This window comes from Triticum urartu, chromosome 5A (genome assembly GCF_056163025.1).
Source record: "Triticum urartu cultivar PI428250 chromosome 5A, HENAU_Tu73, whole genome shotgun sequence".
NCBI classification, from domain to species: domain Eukaryota; kingdom Viridiplantae; phylum Streptophyta; class Magnoliopsida; order Poales; family Poaceae; genus Triticum; species Triticum urartu.
The window spans coordinates 551,845,805-551,863,757 of NC_141877.1; the positions used below are offsets into that span (position 1 = coordinate 551,845,805).

The window sequence follows — 17,953 nt, forward strand, 5'->3', positions numbered from 1 at the left end:
GGATCCACGTCACACTTCAAAATTTGCACCAAAAGCACATGAAGGTTTTATGCTTGGATATGGAAAGGATTCGCACTCCTATAGAGTCTTGAATCTCTTTCATTATAAAGTGGTTGAAACAGTGGATGTGCGGTTCGATGAGACTAACGGTTCACAAAGAGAGCACCTGCCAAACGTGCTACATGAAGTTCCATCCAGTGAATCAATCAAACTAATGGGAACTGGAGAAATCATACCCTCTGAAGCTCAACCTGAAGAGGAACTTATCATCTCCGCACCTGATAAACCTGAAGACAATGCTCAGCCTGAAGACAATCCCTCTAATAGTGACAATGATCAACAAGAGCAAAATCTTCGCCCTGTACATCCTCGTGTTGCCAATGAAGTGCAGATTGAGAGAATAATTGATAGCATCAACGCACCCGGTCCGCTCACTCGTTCGAGGGCAACACAGCTAGCAAATTTCTGTGGGCACTTCGCATTCGTCTCAATAACAGAACCCAAGAAAGTTGAAGAAGCATTCAAGGAACCTGAATGGATTCAAGCCATGCAAGAAGAGCTTCAACAGTTTGAGCTGAATAATGTATGGGAACTGGTTAAGCGTCCTGATCCTCGGAAGCACAATATAATAGGCACCAAATGGATATACCGCAACAAGCAAGATGAGCATGGTCAAGTTGTCAGAAACAAAGCTCGTATCGTTGCTCAAGGATATACTCAAGTGGAAGGAATTGACTTCGATGAAATATTTGCTCCCGTGGCTCGACTTGAAGCCATACGCATACTGCTAGCCTATGCAAATCATCCATACTTCTATATCAAATGGATGTGAAGAGCGCTTTTCTCAATGGCAAGATTGAAGAAGAAGTGTATGTTGCACAACCGCCTGGCTTTGAAGATCCAAAACATCCTGACATGGTATACAAGCTCAACAAGGCACTGTATGGCCTCAAACAAGCCCCTCGGGCTTGGTATGACACACTCAAATACTTCCTGAAGAGCAAAGGCTTCATACCTGGTTCCCTCGACCCCACTCTCTTCACGAAGACATATGATGGTGAACTGTTTGTGTGCCAAATATATGTGGATGACATCATCTTCGGCTGCACCAATCAGAAGTACAGTGAAGAGTTTGGATATATGATGCAAGAGCAATATCAGATGTCCATGATGGGTGAGCTGAAGTTCTTCCTCGGTCTTCAAATACGACAGCAACGCAACGACATCTTCATATCTCAAGAGAAGTATCTCAAAGATTGCCTGAAGAAGTTCGGTATGCAAGACTGCAAAGGCTTCACGACGCCAATGCCAGCCAAACATCATCTGGGTCCCGACGACAATGGTAAAGAGTTCGATCAAAAGGTATACCGCTCCATGATTGGTTCTTTACTTTATCTATGTGCATCTAGGCCAGATATTATGCTTAGTGTTTGCATGTGTGCTCGATTCCAAGCAACACCAAAGGAGTCGCATCACTTAGCTGTGAAGCGAATTCTTCGATATTTGGCTCACACCCCAACTCTAGGATTATGGTATCCAAAGGGCTCAGAGTTTGATCTGGTTGGATTCTTGGATGCTGATTATGCTGGTGACAAGGTTGATCGCAAGTCTACATCAGGCACATGTCATTTTCTAGGACGATCACTTGTATGTTGGTCTTCAAAGAAGCAGAACTGTGTATCACTCTCCACTGCTGAATCTGAATACATTGCTGCTGGATCTTGCTGCGCTCAGCTTCTGTGGATGAAGCAAACACTCAAGGACTATGGCATTCATCTAAAGCAAGTGCCACTCTACTGCGACAACGAAAGCGCCATCAAGATTGCCAACAACCCAGTTCAGCACTCGAAGACAAAACACATTGAAATTCGTCATCACTTTCTCAGAGATCATGTTGTGAAGGAAGACATTGATATCATACACGTCAACACTGAAGAGAAATTAGCAGATATCTTCACCAAGCCCTTGGATGAGAAGAGATTTTGCAAGTTACGGTGTGAGCTAAATATCTTGGAATCCTCAAATGTCCTGTGATCAGGCACACATCCTATATGAATATTGATGACTTAGATGTGCAACACATGAAGTAAAGTATATCTTCAATCAATGAAGACATACATTCTAAGTGTGAATATATTAATGTGTAATTTGACTTCAGAGCGCCACGATAATTGTGTGCCGTGTCTGGGTCTAATACTTCCTATACGGTGGGTAACGCCACCACCAAATGTTCTGTTCGAAGTGTTTCACTCATGGCATTACATTTGCTATGTCTTCACATTTGGTTTGGCTTCAATCTCAACATGTCTTCATGATTATCTTCACTATGTTGAATATATATATATATATACTAGTGTTCTGTCCTCTACAGCATTCACTTATAGCTATGTCTTCTTGTTGAATCTTTTGAACTAAGTGAATGTGATCGGACCCTAACCTCTCTATGCTTTCTATCTCAAACTCTATCTCTCCAAATTATATGCATTCTATTGAAACTGTCGAATGTCTTCTCTGCGTCCTTGTCAGCAGAAGATACAGAGACAAACATAAAGTCCGTTTTCAATGCTCATTCCTTCACCTGAAACCCGGAGAAGTGGGAACGACCACCCGACAATCCAGGCATGCGTGGGACGTGGAACAACCTCCGACATGCTGCATGATGGCCACGTGTTCCTCAGATGTGAATCGCCAGGGGCACCTATGTAATAACACTGAGCCGCCCCTGTCCCTATAAATACACGCCTCACCGCAGTCATTATCTCTTCTTCCACTCTCGCACGAACCCTAGCGCCACCGCTAGACCTCGACAACGTCGGCGACGAAGCGCTTCGCTGCCGCAACCTCTCCGACGCCGTCTTCACGCCGACCGCGGACATCGTCCTCTCCGCCGTCGTCGTAGGTGTCCTCCGTCGCCAAGTTAGGGCACGGATGATCGAACTGCTCGGCCTCCTCTTCCACTCCATCTAGCAGTTCTTCGTGTGGTAAATAAAACTTCCTTTTTATGGCCCCTTTGATCCTATAGCTTCGTCACTTTCTACCACAAGCAGTTTCTATTCACACAAGTTGGATCTCTTTCATACTGCATCTCATAATATGCCTAGTATATTCACTTATGCTTCACAAAGTAGTTAGGTTCCTCACTTGTATTGATCCATGGATTCGTACAAATCTGGAACCAACTCCTTATCTATGAGTGAATGTCTTCGCACGATGAGGTCAATGTCTTCTAAACTGATTTATCTTCAAAATCTTCTGAGAATGCATATGACCTCTTCCCCTTCCCTCGCACCTTAATGTTGTCACAGGTACATGTCCGTGGGAGAATCCCTTGGTTCTCATAGTCTGCATTCATTTGCAGAATTCTTGCAGTATCACATAAATTCTCCCGAAGCCAGTTCCTGTTTGTCCAGCAAGCGAAAGCCTTTGAACGTATTGAAGCCATTCAGTTTAAAGTTCATGGCTGCAGAGAAATCAGCAAGGAAGGGTGGCAGAAAGCGTCGAGGAAAAACATCAAGAGATCTGCCCGATGACCTCTCAGAGATGTACAAGACAGATCCTGAAGAGGATTACAATCAGCGCAAGACATGAATCCAATGGATTCGACGATATTGGGCAGAACAGTGGTTCAAGTACAGGTTTGTGACAAAGGAATATGCTGAGAAGAATGCCATCAAGCGTCCATGGGGAGATATCCTCTATAAAAATCTTCAACCCAGGTCCAGAGATGAAGCCATTGAACAAGGCTTCTATCCCTGCATGGTCCGTGGACCACAGCCTGCGGATGCTGACCCATCGTCACTGCTATGGTGTCGTGACGACAATCTGTTCAAGCGCAACTTCCAGTTTGCCCAGAATTCGGCGAAGCAGAACAAGAAGTCTTTGGGATTAGACTTCAACCCTGGTCCCTCTGCTCCCCGTGCTGATGGAACCCGCGAAGCTGAACCCAATCTTGTTGGGCCCTTCTACAACTTAGAGGGTCTCATCACTCATATCGTGGTTCAAGGGACAGCCGTGCATGAGCCTGCAGATGACGCTGAATCAGATGAAGCGCCTGCAGCGCCGAAGCCAAAGAAGCAGCCTAAAGCTTCAAAGCCTGCCTCAGCACCAAAAATCTCACGGGCGAAGCCACTGGCTACTGCACCTCCTGAAGACAGTGTGCAGTCTGAAGATTTGTCGCGCATCTCCAAGCCCCAGAAAGTCCAGAAAGTCAAGATGCCTCTGCCACACACCGGCCAAGAACTGACAGCTGCTGCTATTCTACGCAACGATGCCATCGATCTGTCCAGTGATGAAGATCTTGCAGATGACGCTCTTGAGCAACTGATCAAGAGCAAGGAAGAAGCTGAAATCTTCAATGATCTGCCTCTCTTTGACGTGGCAATCATACACAACTTCATTGATGAGTGGTTTGACACGCCCAACCTCAGCTTCGAAGATCTGCAACTCCCAATTGGCCTCAGTGTCGCCTTCCATGGCGCCATTGCTTCAGAATTAGCTATCGCCCAGCGCATTGTTGAACTGAAGCAAAAGATTGACTATGAAAAAGCTCAGTTCAAGAAGCATATGGCCAAGCTCAGCATGCAAGAAGTGAAAAACTTCAAGATTATGCTGCACAAGCTCAAAGAAGCCTTTCTCAAGAAACGTGCAGAAGCTCAGGGTTCTCGTGAGCGCATGAAGAGCCTGGCTAACAAGTGTGTGCAAGGCTACAACGAGGCTGAGAAGCGCAAGGCCCTTGGGCGTCCGGACATTGATCCCAGGATGGCTGCCAAGCAGAAGAAGCCCACTGTGGCCGAACCCAACGCACCAAGGCAGGAAGCAGATCCCATTGTCTTCCCAACTAGCATGACTGGCTCGAAGCCAAAGGCTCGGTCAACCGCTTCAGAGCTGAAGAAGACGAGGACTGTTGAGGCTGAAGCAAGGAAGAGGAAACATCCTGAAGCCTCTGCTACTGCCCCCTCCAAGAAGAAGCGGAAGACCAAGAAGGAACGGGCTGCTCCCACAGAGCCCTTGATTGTTGAACCCATCTCCATGGTTCGCCCTGACACTGAACACCAAGAGCGCCAACTGACTGTCCATGAGCCTGCTTTCACAGAGGCTCATGAAGCTGAAGACTTTCCAGCAGCTGATCCCATCGCTGCTGAAGACATTGGTCACCATGACCATGTTGAAGATGATGCAGTTCTTCCTCAGCTCGAGCACCAACAGGTATCATCGCCTGTGCTAATGCACAGCGAGCTCATCAGCATTGGTCGTCCTCTGACGCCAATTGCTCAGGATGCATCATGGGCTGATCACCCACAAGCACAAGAGGAAGAAGACTTTGAGGCCCAGCCAACTCCAACTCCACAGGCGTCGCCAGCGTTACGCAGGCTTCGCAAAGGACCAAGGCCTCCAGTCTCTGAGTCTGAAGCTAAAGATGTTGAAGACATTTCGGCTGCATCAGCCGATTAAGAAGAAACCCCAAGCGCCGCTACACCCCCGTCTCACCAAGAAGCTGTTCTCGAGGAGAACGTGACTGTGACCGACCCTCCAGCTCATCAAGTGGAGGTTGAGAATTTTGAGGCTGCCACCGACGCCACTGACGTTGTCATGGCTGAAGCCAATGTGGAGCCTTCACCAACCCAAGCACCAGAAGTCAGTGAAGCCAATAATGCTACTTCTTCTGTTCCTGCGCCTGCTGCTGGTCCTCAGTTTGACTACCATGTTGAGCACAGGCCTCAGGTACAGAAGCCAATCCCCAGATTGCCCAGGTTTCCAGGTCCTGCATCAGCACCTGGATCCTTCAATGTCAATGGCTTCAAAGCGGACAACACTTTCTTTAATAGCTCTAGGAACCCCTACTCAAGGGAAAGAATATCTTCTGATCGGTTCTGGAGCTATCCGCAGTGAAGCTATTACTCCTGCATTCTGTACAATCAAGGTCGCATCTTCCCACATAAGCGTCTTGACATCGAAGCAATAGCTGGTCTGCCCTGTCTGGAAGAAGCTCTGGATTGCTTCAAAGAGGTTGGATTGCTGCCGTTTGTCACCGACCAAGAGCACTGGAATGAAGAGTTGCTGCTCCAATTCTATGCCACACTTCACATCCGTGGGTATAACAGATATCCGAAGACTTGGGTCCTGGAGTGGATGACAGAAAATGTTCATCACGAAGCCAAAGCCTTTGATATCATTGAGCTCACTGGTCTGCACACTCCTGGCGATCTCTACGAACATGGCTGTCAGCTTCACAGTGAAGCTGTGGAGAGCATCTTTCAGAAGCCTGAACCTAACATGAGTCCAATGCTCAGTATGATGAAGCCATTGCCCCAAGATGCTGCATATCCCAAGGAGTTCTTCGTTGAAGACCTTGAGTATCTGCCAAGGAATATTTATCACATCATAAGGCGAACTCTCTGGCCCATCAAAGGACATTCTCCACATGCCAAGCTGGAAGGTGCAATGAAGACTTTGGTCTTCTATATTCTTCATGGCAAATGCTTCAATGCATAGGAATTCTTCATCCGCCAACTTGCTGCATTAGGCTCTGATCTTTTTGGCTTGAAGTTCTACGCTCCATGGATAATGTGGCTGATTAAACTCCACTCCGCTATCTCATATCAGCCATCTGCTCGCAACCATCGGATCTTTCTGCCTGATGTGGATATGTCTGTTGAAGCCATTTATCCTGAGCCTGCCAAGGAACCTCTAAGTCTTCAGAATGTGGAGCATCAAAGTTTTTCTCAGAACATAGAAGGAGTTGAAGCAGTCACTCGTGTGTATCCTTTGGCTAAAACTACACGTGCACCACATCCTGCCCTTACTGAAGCCACCGATAGCACAATTGCCCAACGGCCTAAGAAGCGCACTCGTGTTCTCAATGACCGAGAGCTTCTGGTGGCTCTTCATCAGAAACAGGATAGGCATCATGACTGGCTGAAGCGCCAAATGCAAAGCCTCTTGGTGGATGTCAACCGTATTCGCAATCTTGCCACCAAGAATGCCTTTGTTGCACATGAAACCTCTCGACGCACATGGAAAGGACTGACGCTTATGTGCTCTGAAGATGATCTTCAAGAGGATGGCTTCTCCGAACGCTTCAAGTTTGACTCCACACCTCCTCGAAGGGCAGTGCTGCGATGAACTCCATCTCTTGAAGACTCTGAGTTCTCTTCCTCTGCTGCAACTGTGAATGCTAGAGTGATCGAGGATGAAGACGATGCTACTTCACCGCCGCCTCCTTCAGCATGCTTCGACACTGCTCCAAGTTCTTCTGCACCGCCGAACACCACCGACGACCCTGCTGCTTCACCTACTCTTCATGGGAACGAGTAGATGCTCTATGTCTTCAAACCTTTTTGGTCCTTACTGACAAAAGGGGGAGAAGTGTATGAGTTTGATAGTCTTCAAGCGGGTCCACATGGGCGGTTTCTTTATATTTTGTCTCGTGTTTACAACTCTCGTTTTGATACATTTGGTTCTTTGAGTTGTAACACCTAAACTCGATGGTCGTCTGCTACTTATTTGCTACTTCGTGATGCGACGATAAATTCCGCATGTGCGACGATAAATTCCGCACTTAGATCATTTTGCAGACGTCCATTTTCCATTATGCATGTCATTATCTTCACATACCTTCTCATGCATAATGAATTGTCATCATAAGTTGAAGAGGATCTCCACGAGTACAACCTGCCATGTGCATTTGCATTCCAAAAGCAAATTACTTATATGCACATCTTCAGGGGGAGCCCTTGCAACTAATGAAGACAATTCCTTTACAATTTCACATATTATATTCCCAGTTGAAAACTTCAACTAGTTTGTCATCAATCACCAAAAAGGGGGAGATTGTAAGTGCATCTAGTGCCACCCCTAGTTGGTTTTGGAGTATTGACGACAAACCAAGTTGAGCGACTAATGTGTTTGTGAGAATTGCAGGATAACACAGGTAGAAGTCCCTCATTGATTCGGTTTTCCTACCAGAGATGACCCCTAAAAATGTATGAAGACATTGATGTCAAAGGTGGTATATAAAGATATTCACATTGAAGACTATGACAAGAGAAGACATCGCATGAAGCCTATGGAGCTCGAAGACTTAGATCTTTCGTAGTTCTTTTTCTTCTTTGTTGAGTCATAGGAACCACCGTACTGTTAAGTGGGGTCCAAGAGAACTAGTCAGAATGACTGAAGTGATGCTTAACCAAAACCTATGTCTTCGAGTGAAGACTATGAGAGCGAATCTTGTCCAGAGTCGGACAAGTCAGCTTTGCTTGTAGCCCAAGTAAAGTTGCCGTGTGAGTTTGAAATCTGACCGTTGGAACACGTGTCAGTTCCTTAGTGACCCAGGGTCATTTCAGACAAATCAGGTCAGGTTGCCTAGTGGCTATAAATAGCCCACCCCCTACAACCATAAACGGTTGACTGCTCAGAGTTAGATTACGGCTTTTGTCGTTTGAGAGCAACCCACCTCGAAGCCTTTGAGAGAGAATTCCTTGCGAGGATAAAGCCCTAACCACCCAGAGCCAAAGAGTGTTAGGCATCACTTAAGTCTTCTTGTCTGTGTGATCTGAAGACTTATTACACTTGAGGACTGTGAATCCTCCAGCCGGTTAGGCGTCGCGTTCTGAGCATCCAAGAGACATTGTGGATCGCCGGTGAACGAAGTCTGTGAAGGTTTGGGAGTCTACCTTGAAGACATACCAGAGTGATTGGGCGAGGTCTGTGTGACCTTAGCTCAAGGGGAATACGGTGAGGACTGGGTGTCCTGAGCTGCGTGTTCAGGACTGGGTGTCCGGGACTGTGTGTCCTCAGATTTAAATACCTAGCCGCCCTAACCAGACGTACAGTTGTCACAGCAACTAGAACTGGTCCAACAAATCATTGTCTTCAGCGAGTCACTGGTTTCATCCTTCCCTTCCCTTTACTCACTGTTGGCCCCTGTGAAGTTATTGTATGATTGCACTATCTTTTGTCTTCACTGAGTGACTGCATGTTCTGTTTGGCTTCATAATATCTTCCTACCTGATCCTCACTACATTGCTACTATTAGTCATTGTGCTTTCACTTCATTGAATACTTGACTATGGTTTGCCTAGTGTAGTCTACCTTCCGCTGCATGGTAATAGGTTTATTTCTATCGTTTGTCTTCAAAACTTCCACGTTTTGAAGACTTCCATAAAAATCGCCTATTCACCCCCCCCTCTAGTCGATATAACGCACTTTCAACAGTGAAACATTTCCTAGAATAAGCAGTCAGGAACTTTAAGTTCACATTTCAGTCATAGTTGAACATTATTGAGACAACAAGTGCAACATTGCTAAGACAACCACTCCAAGTTCAACATAACTAAGACATACAAGAGGATCAAGTTCAACATTGCTAAGACAACCACTCCAAGTTCAACATAACTAAGACATACAAAGAGGATCAAGTTCAACATAGAGCTACCACAACTCCAAGTTCACTGACATAACAAGTTCCACATAACTACAAGCTACCACCACTTCAAGTTCAACATTACAAATAGAGGACGATGACTAGTTCCTTGAGCGCTTTTTGGCTGCTCCCCCCTCTTGCTGGCTAACTTCTTCACCTTCCTAGGAAGAGGAACCCGCTCCCGCTCCGGCTTCGGTTCCTCCACGTCATCGACATCATCATCCAAATAGTCATCCAAAGCCGCCATCCGCGAGGTGCCGACCGTCCTTTTGCCTCTTTGGGTGAAGTCTTCGGGTGTGTACTTGTTGATTCCCGTCCTAGGCTTTAACCTGTATGCGGACCTAACCTGGTACGTCCCCAAGGTCATATCATCAGCAACCTATGCATCAACAAAAGATATGGAAAGACCGTGTGTGAGGATATAGTTAGCAATGCATCAACAATTGGATATATATACTCATGCCATACCTCTTGGGTGACCACACCCACATCATCATCCTCCAAATGATCACCATGGCCCTGCCCCGAAGCGGGATCTGATGGTGTCGTTGACCTAGACTACATACTCGCGGTCACGACAACCGAAAAGGTTTGATATTCACCTTAACTTTTGGCCCTGGCGCTGCAACATGTACACGTGAATGAGACATCGAATGTAGCAACACATGTTAAGCGCTAGTTTGAAGGAGATGTGAACCTTGATGAATGCTCGAAGTGCACCTTCCCCATCGCTTTTGCCAGCCGGGGTTGTTTCAAGAATAGTCTCGGTCTCATCAGCTGCTTTCTTGATTTGGGCACGCTATGAACAGAAATGGTATTAACGTGTTAGGCAAGAGAAGATGTGAATAGTGTGAATGAAAAGCAAAGAGGGTAAATACCACAAAGTTCATCATTGGAGCTGAAGGGATCACTGAGTTACCTTTCCTGACTAATGCATTGTACTGGTGCTGGGCTACCTCATCAAGAACGGTGGGTTCTTCCAAAATCTCCTCAGCATACGCCGGCTTGCATACCTCCACACGGGTACTTGCAAGAAACCATGTGAGATAGTTGTTGAACGCGATCGGGCAGTGCTCACGAAGCTAGACTCCTTTTCCAGCCCTAGCTTGCTCCACACTAAGCGCAAATTGTACGACATACTTCCTGTGATGCTTGTCCCAATCCTTGATCTTCCGCTGCCTTTTCCTATCCAACCTGCAAGTTAGAAACATAATATTAGCAGCATCGAAACCGCCGAGAAACTGCTAAGTGCTCAAGGTTAATATATCTTACGCGTGTAGCAATTTGTCCGTGTCCTCCCACTCCGGCGGGTGTGCCTGGAACAAACCAAACTGACGGCGCACTCGACGTGGGAGGTGAAGCTCAACCGCCCAGTTGCATATGAGTGGGCACCACATACGCCAGAGATCCCTATCCCTAGTGCACATCGGATTCAGCCTGAACTCTAAAGGGTTACCAAAACTGTCTCCTGTTCCATACGGCTCCCATATCACCTGCAAAATGGGATAGAATGCAAAATTGATATCGACTTACAATAGAAGCATCATAATCACTTATGCAATGTCGATTCACCTGCTCAGGCGTGATCGCGTCAAGCTCGCTTTGGTACAACTTGTACATGACCGAGGAATCATCTGTCGTCTCATTTAACACATCCCACTTGTAAGCCCAAGTGGGTCGCCGTAGTGGGTCGCCTTTGTCGCCCCAATCATCGTACTTCACCGTCTTCGGACGTCCAACCGGCAAACGCTCCCAGCTTCATATGGAAAGTGCAAGCAAACAACCACCAATACCTCCAGATGACCTACAACAGGCTTCGTCCAACTGCACATAAAAGAGAACATGGTTGAATTAAGATCAAGATCGCATTCATAATGTAGCAATGAAGTGAAAAAGAAACAACTTCGTACCTGTCTATACAAGTAAGCCAGTGTCACCGAACCCCAACTCCAATTGCTAACGAAGACGGTCAACGCCTTCAGCCACATCCATGGAGCATTCTTGCCTGTGCCATCAGCAAACATAGTCCTGGATATCACGTACCACATGTAGACACGAGCATATGTCTTGACCGTGTCCTCATTAGCTTCCGGTGGGCAAGTACCAAAGTGCTCAGTAATCCACGTGAAAGTAGCACTGGCTGCGACTCTTTCCTTTTTCTTGTCTTCTGCTGGTGGTTCCCGAGGCTCCGGAGGAACCATACCGATAAGGGCATACATCTGCGCGCGCCACCCATCAGAATCGGTGCTCATACATAGAGGATTCCCATCGATAGGAAGACCGGTGATCATAGCAATATCCTGGAGCGTCACGGTCATCTCCCCGGTCCGAAGATGGAAACTATGTGTCTCCGGCCGCCAATGATCAATAAGCGCGGTGAGTGCTGGAGCATTGTTGGGTGGCGTCGACCGTCTGACCATATGAATGAAAGGGAGAAGTCATGTCTCCCTTACATACGGTGTGTATCGCTCATCATAGAGCATCCACCCAAGGGTGACCCCGTGAGAACGAAGCTTCAGAGGTGCAAGCTCCTACAAACAAACAAATCATAACATTACATATGGGGCATTTGTGTTTGAAATAAACACGAAATTTATAAAACCGGCCACTTTCATTATTACCCGCTGCTCCACCGCCATAGCGTACGACCGGTGTTGTTTGTCCCAATGATCATTGAGAAGCCAAACCATCTTAACAATTTTGAAAGAAAGCTTTCTTGTCAACACGATTATCTTTTGAATACAAATAAACTAAAGTACACCTGGTACATACATAATTCAAAGCATATGTATCCAAAGCATTCTTGTCAATACAAATATACAAATATAATTTCAACACAAATAAACTAAACTAGGCCTACTTCATGCAAGATTTAATACAAATCTCTTTTCCATATAAAAAAAACATGTCAACCTTTGTATCCAAACCATATCTTTTCAATAAAATATACTAAACTAGGGTTGCTAAATTAGGTACATGCAAGATTATAATACATGCAACATTCAAATCTAATCAAATCAAACAAGGTTTCTCAAAATCTTCAAAATAACATACATTATATGGATAGAAAGAAGGGGATCGGAGGAGGGTACCTTCTAGGATGGATTGGTGAAGGAATCCACGGACCAAATCGTCAGATCTGATGGATTTGGGAGAGGGGATTGAGAGGGGGAGTGGAGAGGGCCGCCGCCGCGGCTTCTTCTGTTCTGTTCTGTAACTGGCAATGGGGTGGGTGGGGGAGGAGAGGGCCGCCACGGCTGGATCTAAGTCACAGTGCAGCGCCCGAGCGCTAGGCGCTGCACATTACATGTGTGGCGCCTAGCTCCTAGGCGCTGCACTGCTGGGTGCAGGGCCCAGGGCCGCCACGGTGGACTGGCGTGCAACGCCCCCGAGCTAGGCGTTACACCGTAGGGTGTGGCGTCTGCGTGGCCGGCGCTACACAAAAAGGTCAGGGGAGTGAAATAGTTTCACGGACAGTTCATTCTGTGAATTGATTTCGTCCTGAGGTCAAAATTGTCAAATTTACCGGCGACGGCTTCCTGAAGATGGAATAAAAGATCTCCTTGCCTAGCTCCCGTTCCGGTGACGCGTCTAGCATTGTCAATGGGCGTGTGGAGGGTTGTGTCTTCGGTGGATATGTCTTTGATGGATTTGCTCGGATTTGTTCGTCGTTTGTCTATGTTCGTGTGTCTTCAGGTTGAATCCTTCTTATCTACACTCTTCATCGGCGACGGTTGTTATTCTGTTGCGTTGGTTCTATGGGGCCTTAGCACGACGACTTCCTAACTTTCTACACAACAAAGTTTCCCGGCTCCGGCGAGGGAGGGACGATGACAACGGTGCACCTTCGACTCGCTTCAGTGCTTGTAGTCGTTGCTAGGTGGTTTACGGATCTGGATGTTATTATTATTATTTTTAGTGTTCGTTGTACTATCATAATTGAAGATGAATAGATTAAAAATTTATCTCGTAAACAAAAATGAAGTGGAAAAAAACATCGATGCCTTCCATTTACAACGGTCTCACTGGTTATGACAACCGAAACTGTTTGTTCATCAATTGACTTCTGTATTTTCTTAAAACCCAATCATAATTTTTATTCTTTCAATAACAAAATAGCTATCACATTAGGTTTCTTTTCTTGCAATGCACATTGGGTTACATATAAAGAGCTGTTCTAAAATGGATTGTAGTACGTCAGATAGAGCATAGAAATCGATTGAGCCTCAGTCACAGAATAGCGAAAAGGCGAAAGGAAATGGAAGACAACGATTTATCCATCTACCTCTTTGGGGCAAGATTTTAGTTACCGGTTGAAATTTTCAGATTTTCTATGGTTACTGTATATTTCCGTGCCCCTCGGTAAATCTTTATACAGAGTAAAAAATATTATTTTTTTAATTTAAACACTTGATTTATAGTAAAGTCGTAGGAGAGTTGGTTCTGGCTGTCTGTAGCAACCTAGTTCTTGTTTTAAGAGGTCTCTAGTTCAAATGTTTATTTTTGAATTAAAAATTCAACTGTAAAATTCGTTCAAGATATTCTTGATATTTTTGGTAACCGTGGTAACCACGTTTACCAGTGCGCCTGGGTAAAAATGCCTCATTTTCATTCGGTAACCAAAACCTTGCTCTGGGGTATGTTGGTGCAGAACTTAACGAGATTTGTGGATTTATCCCTAGCATCAATGGATTTCGCCCACATGATTAGTTGATGCGCTCGCTCGCGTGCCGACTACATACTACTCCCTCCATTCCAAAATATAGTGTGCCCGTGCTTCCCGAGGTCCAACTTTGATCATAAATTTAACCAACGAGACCAACTGCGGCGGGAGAAAAAAATAGAGTGAATTCCGGTTTTTACCCCCTGGTTTGACATTTTTGACACTAATTACCCTATTTAGCCGGATTTCATCTGTTTTACCCTATTTAGCAAAGTTATGGTCAGAATTTACCCTGTTTACAATTTTGTGAGTGTTCTGACCGATGGGTGCCAATTGTAAGGTCCAGGGCATGCCACATAGGAAAAAACCCGCCTACGGCATGTTCCTATTGAATAAATTAGAGAAGAAATTGTTACTGGTATAATCTGAAATTATGTAATCCCTTTGTTTCATAATTTAGTGCGTATAAATTTTTTAGAAAGTCAAATTTCGTCAACTTTAATCAAGTTTATAGAGAAAAAGTATCTACATTTATATTTTCAATTCATCTCACTACAGAAAACACAAGATCAACTTTCATATTATATTTATTTTGTATTTCTATTGTAGATATTTTTCTCAACGATGGTCAAACTTTGTGATCTTTGACTTTAAGAAAAAAAAAACCATGTGCACTACATTGTGGAGTGGAGGGAGTATGTTTTTCTTCAGTATTATCATATACAACCTTAAGTATGCATGATTCTGTGGATTAGATTAACAATGGTGTAAATATATTGCTTCACTAACTTTGATGCATGTACTGATGTACATATCTGAATACCTAGTCAAGAATGAACTATGTAAATGATGTTTTAGAACTTTGCTTTCCCATATTAGCAAATATGTTGATCGGTAGAGTGTTAGTATATGTTCCCTGAGCTGCTTGCGATCATATCGAGCCTGGCTGGTCGGTATAAACTATGGCGATCAAAATTTTAAACGGGGTAAATTGTGGCAACAGTTTTGCTAAATGAGGTAAAACGGATGAAATCCCGCTAAATGGGATAATTAGTGTCAAAATTGTCAAAAGAGGGGGTAAAACCCGGAATTCACTCAAAAAATTATATAATTAAAAACTTCTTTCGAATACGAATTCACTGATATAATTTTTGTTTCCGCCGCAATCGGTCTTGGTAGTTAAATTTACGGTCAAAATTAGAACACATGGATAAAGGAAGCACTATATTATGGAATTCTAATGCACTTCCTCGGACAGTTACGTTTTGGCTTCTAAATACTCCACGGTGACATTCGCAGCAAAATCGTCCAACTTCTCAATCGTGTCACAGGCCGGCCCTGCTCGAGGAAAACCTTCTCGCTTCTAGAACATCTAGTTCTTGCTTTCCTTGTCAGCTTTTTGACTCGGGTGACATGTCGTTTCACGCCGATATCTCTCAGGTCCGAGTCCTTTCTCTTCCGACTGGAAAGAATCTCAGTTAAGTCGCAAGGAGAGCGTAGCCTAGTTAACCTGGCAAAGTCAACGGGTCTGGTACCTTCACATGTAAGTGTTGGTAGATTGATGGCGATGTTATGAACATTTTGATAATCAACTTAACGGTTCTTATGACGATTTACAAAACGCGTAGAGAGTCACAGGCGAGTGGAATGAGCAGACGAGCTCCGAGGCCGATCGAAGACGGCGGGGACGCCGGCGAGGTCTCGGACCAGGAACCTGCGATGACATGGCTGGTGAGTATATTAGCAATATTTCAATTAATTTAATCCATGAATAAATCATGAGCATGGCATCGGTAGAATTAAATACATGTTGATATTTGATCACGCAAGCACATATTATGCTGATAGCAGTCTACGTATAACGCTAGTATGGCTAAGACAGAAATAAATAGGAGCGGGACAAACGAAATATACCCTCCAGTATACCATGACGAAGCCGCTGCTGTGGCGACGACGGCGTCCTCGGCAACCTTCTTCTCGGCGATGATACAATCAGCTTCAGTGGCGGTGGACATGATGATGATGAAGATGATGCAGACGTAGATGAACGGCGACGAGCGATCACGTAGGAAACACTTTCCAAAAAGCTAATCGCCCCTCTACCGTACATGATCTAGAGAGGTGGGGTCATCACTGTCATCAACGCAGTCGCGTCGTACCGCGCCTCCCGTGCCTGTGACCGCGGCATGCAGGCAGAGATAGAAGCCGAGTGCACGGAGAGCGACGAGTCGATGGCCAGCGCCTCCGCATCCGTCGTCGTCATCGAGAAGAAGTATAATACAGGAGGCTGCCGCCGCTTGAGTACCATGAAGGCCACCATCGAGGCAACTCCGGCGTACACAGTTGATGTCTTGCGCGGTTCTTCTCTTACGAGGACCTCCGTCGATCTCACATGGGCTCCACGGAAGCCAAGGAGCCGTCTTTCCCTCCCGCTGAAGCATCAACCGGATTTCCACTCCGCTGAAGCGAGTAAGCCCTTGAAGATATATTTTTATAGAAGAAAATCTTGCATGGTGCGTCACCTACTGGACTCGCATACGGGGGCCCTTACTCGCTCCGTGCGAGCCGAGCCAACAGGCGTGACGCAAAAACTAATTCGCACCAGAGGCAGTAAAATTCTTGGAGCAAAGAAAGGCTGTTCCATTTCACCGGTAGCAAGCTGACGTACGTGCGTGCCCAATTGGAGGTGTACAATGCATCTTTCTCTACTACTACGAAGCTCGAAGCAGCTGAAGCTGATCGGGTACAAATGATCGACTATGTCACTACGACGACGGCGACGGCGCGGGCGGCCAGAGCGCGCCCCGGCAGAGCGGGCAGGTCCGGCGCGTCCGGATCCACCGGTCGGCGTCGCACGCGGCGTGGAAGAAGCGCGCAATGCTGCAGCATCCTCTGCACTCCGCGAGAACACAAATCCTAACAAGCAGCCGTCGAAAAAGGAGACACGCTAAGCTCTAAAGACGGCATCCGCGGTGGCATCGGCGGGCACTCCGGCCGTGGCAGCCCCGGCAGCGGCGGCGGCGGCCCGAGCCCTCCGCGACAGAGCGGGCACGTCCGGCTCTTCCGGAGCCACCCGTCGATTTCGCAGCCCGCGTGGTAGAAGTGGCCGCAGGCAGGCACCACCCGCACCAGCTCGCCCTCGCGGTACTCCGACAGGCACATGGCGCACCGCTCCTCCTCCTCCTCCTTCCGCTTCTTCCCGGCGGTCGCCTGCTCGTACGTCATGAGCGTGTCGCCGCCGAGGGCGCTCTCGACGTCGGCAGCGTGCACCGCGGCGGCGCCGGCCGCATCGTCGCAGGCTCCGCCGGAGGCCATGACGGCTACGGCGACGATGATCAGCGCCATCACGACCACCGCGGCGATCTCGAGGTGGAGCGCCACGTCCGGGTCCATGCTCCTTGGCCAATGCCAGTGGCAGTGCCAGCTCCAGACCTCCAGTCCAGGCTTTGTATAGGAGCTCCGGTCCAAACCAGGGCCTTCTCGGCCGGAGGTGGTGTCACGGAAAGGCAGGGGTTTCCCAGAATGTTTCAGCTCATTTCCTTTCTTCTTCCGTGGACAATTCCCTTGCGGCTGTCTTGTTGCACCACTCAGGTTTTGGACTTAATTCAATTCTCTTCTTTTCTTCTCTCTCTCTTTTTCCCTTTTGAAAAATGAGTCAAGATGTGATTACCGCGCAACTTGTATCCCTTTGCCGCTCTTATCTTATACAAAATGAAAAACAACGTCGCTTTCTTCCATTTAAGACAGCCTCACTGGTTATGAGAACCAGCTAAGACTGTTTGTTCATCAGTTGACTTTTGTTATTTCTTAAAATCCAATCATGTTTTTTATTATCCACATTATGTTTTTTCTTTTGGGGTGCACATTAG

The 17,953-nt window shown here is 46.4% G+C and overlaps 1 protein-coding gene across 1 annotated transcript; it reads right to left on the minus strand.

The window, feature by feature from the left end:
• Window positions 1–16,674: 16,674 nt before the first annotated feature.
• On the minus strand, window positions 16,675–17,599 carry LOC147972789 (uncharacterized). The gene has a single exon (XM_087523662.1). It carries the CDS (start codon window positions 17,475–17,477, stop codon window positions 17,001–17,003), a length of 477 nt encoding a protein of 158 aa, XP_087379788.1. The 5' UTR covers window positions 17,478–17,599; the 3' UTR covers window positions 16,675–17,000.
• Between the last annotated feature and the right edge of the window lie 354 nt (window positions 17,600–17,953).

Bases quoted from the DNA above. Each gene is read 5' to 3' on its own strand.
- LOC147972789 (XM_087523662.1), bottom strand. From the start codon at position 17,477: ATGGACCCGGACGTGGCGCTCCACCTCGAGATCGCCGCGGTGGTCGTG.